This window comes from Nelusetta ayraudi, unplaced genomic scaffold (assembly GCF_046127955.1).
Source record: "Nelusetta ayraudi isolate G7.1 ecotype Tasmania unplaced genomic scaffold, CSIRO-AGI_Nayr_v1 ptg000002l, whole genome shotgun sequence".
Taxonomy (NCBI): domain Eukaryota; kingdom Metazoa; phylum Chordata; class Actinopteri; order Tetraodontiformes; family Monacanthidae; genus Nelusetta; species Nelusetta ayraudi.
The window spans coordinates 10,555,738-10,560,375 of NW_027466052.1; the positions used below are offsets into that span (position 1 = coordinate 10,555,738).

The 4,638-nt window shown below is 45.7% G+C and overlaps 1 protein-coding gene across 1 annotated transcript; it reads right to left on the reverse strand.

Moving 5' to 3' along the window:
* Positions 1 to 1,428: 1,428 nt before the first annotated feature.
* mafa (MAF bZIP transcription factor a) lies at positions 1,429 to 2,952 on the reverse strand. The gene has a single exon (XM_076023531.1). It carries the CDS (start codon positions 2,443 to 2,445, stop codon positions 1,468 to 1,470), a length of 978 nt encoding a protein of 325 aa, XP_075879646.1. The 5' UTR covers positions 2,446 to 2,952; the 3' UTR covers positions 1,429 to 1,467.
* Positions 2,953 to 4,638: the final 1,686 nt, after the last annotated feature.

Consider the following 4,638-nt stretch of genomic DNA (forward strand, 5'->3'; position numbering starts at 1 on the left):
CAATACTGCTCTTTTCATATATATAAACTGGAGCCAAGCCAATTCATTTTGTAAAATTTTAACAAACATTTTTTTCTTCTTCTTAAAAAATACCTCAGTGCAGCAGTGCAATTCATTTTCCTCAACCTGTAGCACTTTTTTTTCTTTTTTTTACCGCTTGCAAAGTTGCATAAAAAACTTAAATTACGCATTTAAAAAAAATAGTCAAATTATGACAAATGCAGAATGGGAAAAGTCTTTAAATAACAGCAAACAACAGACAAAAGTTTCAGAGGGGAGGGCTGGAGATTTTCTTGAGCTGTGCAGTCTCTTTTTTCGCACACACACACCCCCTCCGCACCAGGATCCCCGCCGATCAGCTTCCATCAGGAATGCAAAACGGCACCCACTGCATCCTAATGACAGCCGACGGTGGTGCAACTTCAACCCGGTTGAAATTACACTGGTATACATGACAGATGGGTCTGGGGGAGGTGTGGGGGCGGCGGTTGGTGCAGACTTGAGGGGAGGGCTCGTCACTTTTTTGTTGCCGTCCCCAAAAAAGTGAGCAGTTCATAAATGGAGTATGGATGCCATGCTGGAGTTTCCCCGACAGAAACAAAAGACAGAAAAGTCTCAAGCACATAAAGAACAAAAAAAGAAAGAAAGAAACCTTGCATGTCCAGCATGCAGGACAGTCCAATAACACATTTCTTCAAAAACCAAAAAAACAAAAAGTGAACAGTTTGTAATGAATGAATGTCGCCTTTTGTTGTTCAACACACAAAAAACAGGCGAAGGCATGAGATGAGGTGGCGTCACGACGGCAAGCTTGCAATCATCCTTCCAATTTGGCAAAGAAAAAAAAAATTATAAAGTTAAAAAAGAAAAAAAAAGAAAAAGTTATTTCTCGGTGGTTACAGATTTGTCAGGGATCTGTAGGCTGGATTAAAGGCAAAACAATGAGGGGGACAAAAAGGGGGACGCTGAACTTCCAGAGGGCTGCTCGTTGCTTGGCATGCACGGTTTGTTTGCACACTGCGGCGTAAAGTTGGGTCAACTTTCACATATTTAGTTTTTACTGGGGGAAAACTACGATTCTACATCAGCAACGGTGGAGCGTAAAAAACAAAGTTTGGCAAATAGGCTATGCGCAAAATTCAAGCAAAAAAAAAAAAAAAGAAAGAAAATAGATGAAAGTTTCATGAATACGACTGTCCCAAATTTTAAAAAAAGGGACGTGATGAACCTCAAAAAGTCACAGGTTGACCAAACTATATTCAGGAGAAAAAAAGCAATAATAATAATAATAATAATAATAATAATAATAATATCAAAAAAGTGGACAACGTAGACCTTAATCTGGCTGTTTGTGCCAAATTAATAATGAAAAAAAATGTTTCATAAAGGAAACTTTCGAACGCGGGGAGTGAGTAAAACATCTGGGTGTTCTCTTTCTTTCTTTTCTTTTCACGATAATGTGGAGACTCACATGAAAAACTCCGGGGACGAGGGGTTGTTGTCGCTGCTGGATCCATTTTCTCTGAAGCCGTTGTTGATGAGCTTCTCATACTTTTCCTTGTACGCGTCCCTCTCCCGGACCAGCCTGGAGATCTCCTGCTTGAGGTGATCGACCTGCTGTACGAGCTGCGTCTTCTCCCCCTCCAGGACGTGCCGCTGCTGGACCCGCTTGTAGCGGCAGGACTGAGCGTAGCCCCGGTTCTTCAGGGTCCTCCTCTTCTGTTTCAACCGGATCACCTCTTCCTTGCTGACCCCTCTTAGCTGCCGGTTGAGCTCCCGCACCGACATGGTGACCAGCTGGTCGTCCGAAAAGCGGTCATCCAGGCGCATGTGTTGGTGAACTGTCCCCGGGGTGCCGCCGGACTGCATGCCGGGCGCCTGGTGGTGGTGGCCGCCGCCGCTGTGGTGGTGGTGATGATGGTGGTGGTGCTGCCCCCCGTTCTGGGCGGCCGCCGCGGCGATGACCGCCGACACCACCGCCGCGGCGGAGCCCATCTCCTCCCCGGGCATGGTGCCTCCCGCTCCGGCCGCGCCTGCGAACTGCTGGCCCCGGGCGTAGCCATCGAAGGACTGGAGCTGGTGACTGCTGTTGATCAGCGCCTCGACCGCGTCTTCGGGGCTGAAGCCCAGCGCTTCTGGATTGAGCTGCTGTGGGTAACCGGACATCCAGTAGAAATCCTCTATGTGCGTCTTCTGCTCGCTGCCCGAGCTCGGACTGGGCGCCGAGAAGCTTGGGGAAGGGGGCACCGAGCTGCACGGCGTGCTCATCGGGGTAGAAGACAGGGATCCCCCGGCGATAAGGCGACTGCACTGGCTGATGCTGCGATCGGGCTCCACCGGCTCCTTTTTCACTTCAAACTTCATCAGATCGAAGTCATTAACATATTCCATGGCCAGGGGACTGGTGGGCAGGTCGGAGTTGCTCATTGCCAGCTCTGATGCCATCCTCTTGCTGCTGACAGTCCTCCAACCGGGCTGAAGCGCAGCTGTCAAACTGGGCTGGTTGGGAAGAACGTGAGCCAGTTTGATTTTTTTTAAGTCTTCAAACTGGAAGAAGAAGAAAAAAAGAACAACAAGGAGAAGGCTTTTCCCCTCTCTGTCGCTCTCTCTCTCTCTCTCTCTCTCTCTCTCTCTCTCTCTCTCTCTCTCGTCCTCTCTCTCTCTCTCTCTCTCTCTCTCTCTCTCTCTTTCAGCGTCCTGTTTGCAGCCGCAGACTTGCAGGCGCGCGAGAGGAGTTGTTCTTTGCGGAGTCTAGTGCACAGACGCAGCGGTGCCGCGCGCACGAGCAGCGGAGTCCCTTTTCAGCATGTGAAATTCGGCGGTTTTGTATTTCAAACATTTAACACTTTACGCTTCCCTCGTGGACTCAGTGCGCAGGCGGAGAGCAGCCGGAGGAGAGAGAGGGAGGGCGCGAGCCGCCGAGCTGTGGTGGGCCGAGTTTCTACGGCGGAGCACACGGCAGATGAGTTTAAGTGCGCTGCAGCCGCCCTGACGTAACTCCGAGCGGAAAATTGACTCGGACCAGGAGCCAATCGGGTCGCGCACTCGCGCAGCTAATTAACATATTAGAGGCCCCACGGAAACAAAAGTTTTTTTTTTCTCCCTTCAACTGTCAGAGGCCATCAGCTGACTGTCAGCTGGGAGCCGCGGCAGCATCCGGACCCACTTTATCCCCTGCTTTATGTTGTGTTTTAATAAGTTTGATTATAGGTGGAAGGGAGTTGAAGTGCGCACCCAGCAAATGAAACATTTAATGATTTAATGTAAATGTACACGACACAATAGAGACAATTCATGAATACACATACATTACATACATAGCTATATTATAACACAACATTATATATGTATGCATATATATGTACAGTATATATTGTGATTTACAGTATGTATATACATGATTTGTACATATTATTATCTGTTCTATATGCATACACACATATATACATACATATATGTATATACAAAGATGGAAACAATGCATGCAGTTATTTTTTTTGCACATTAAGTCTGCAATATTAACACACTCTCTCGTTCAAATTAAATTATAACTAGTTAAATCTTGGGAATGTTGAAAATGTTCAAATGAAAAATAAAAACAAACAAACAAAAAAAAAACAGGACAACGGACCGCCGAGTGGTAGATTGAGGTCAATTCGAGAGATTTGCCGTGCCCCTGCGCACTATTGTGAAACTCAACACTGCCACCTTTTGGGCATCCTTGAGAATGGGATCCCCCCTCCCTCCAGTCGGTCACGTTTCATTCATTTGCGGGTAGATTTCGAAGAAACGCGTCTGCAAATGAAATGTAGCTGCATTCAGACGAAATGATACTGACGAACAATTAGAAATTTAGGAGCACCGCACCCACGTTGAAATACCCAGACCAGTAGGGTAAGGCATTGAAGCCGTTGTGGAAGTTCTCGTGCGAGTGAACCTAGTTTTCCAAACTGTTACTGCGTGCCATTGCCATAAAACCGACTTTATCTCAGGCGTTGCACCGAAGTCACATTGCACTTTATCTCGGTTCAGGGGTCAACTACTTTTAAATTGGCTCATATAAATCAGTCACACAAGGCAATTTGTGTAATATACACTGTCTGGATTTGATTAACTAAGTTATTGTTGTCTTGTTTTGTTAAAAAAAAACAACAAAAAAAAAAACAGTATGTGTGTGTGTGTGTGTTTTTTTTTGTGTGTGTGTGTGTGTGTGTGTGTGTGTATATACATATATACACATGCTCTCCTGTGGTCTTCTCTGACATGTTGCTGACAAGTAATTATTTCTTCCCTATGACAAAAGCCTATAATCGCCGTCTATCAGTCTCCTCACTCTCTCAAGTGTATGATGTCACAGTATATATTTTTGGTATTTTTACATTCCTTGGTGCACAAAGGTCTAATGATGGCGCGAATCGAAACAAAAACACTGCAGACACCAAGTGCAAATGTGACCCAACTTTTCATATGGAAACGTTATTATTTGAGGGTTGTGTCTTTTTTCTTTAAATATGAATATAGATATAAAATCTGCAGTGAAGGGGACTGTAATATAATCTTTAAAGGCAGAAAACTCAACTGCCAATGCCAGATAGTGAATGGTCTGCTCGAGTGGTTGACCACGAGCGATCCATCTGC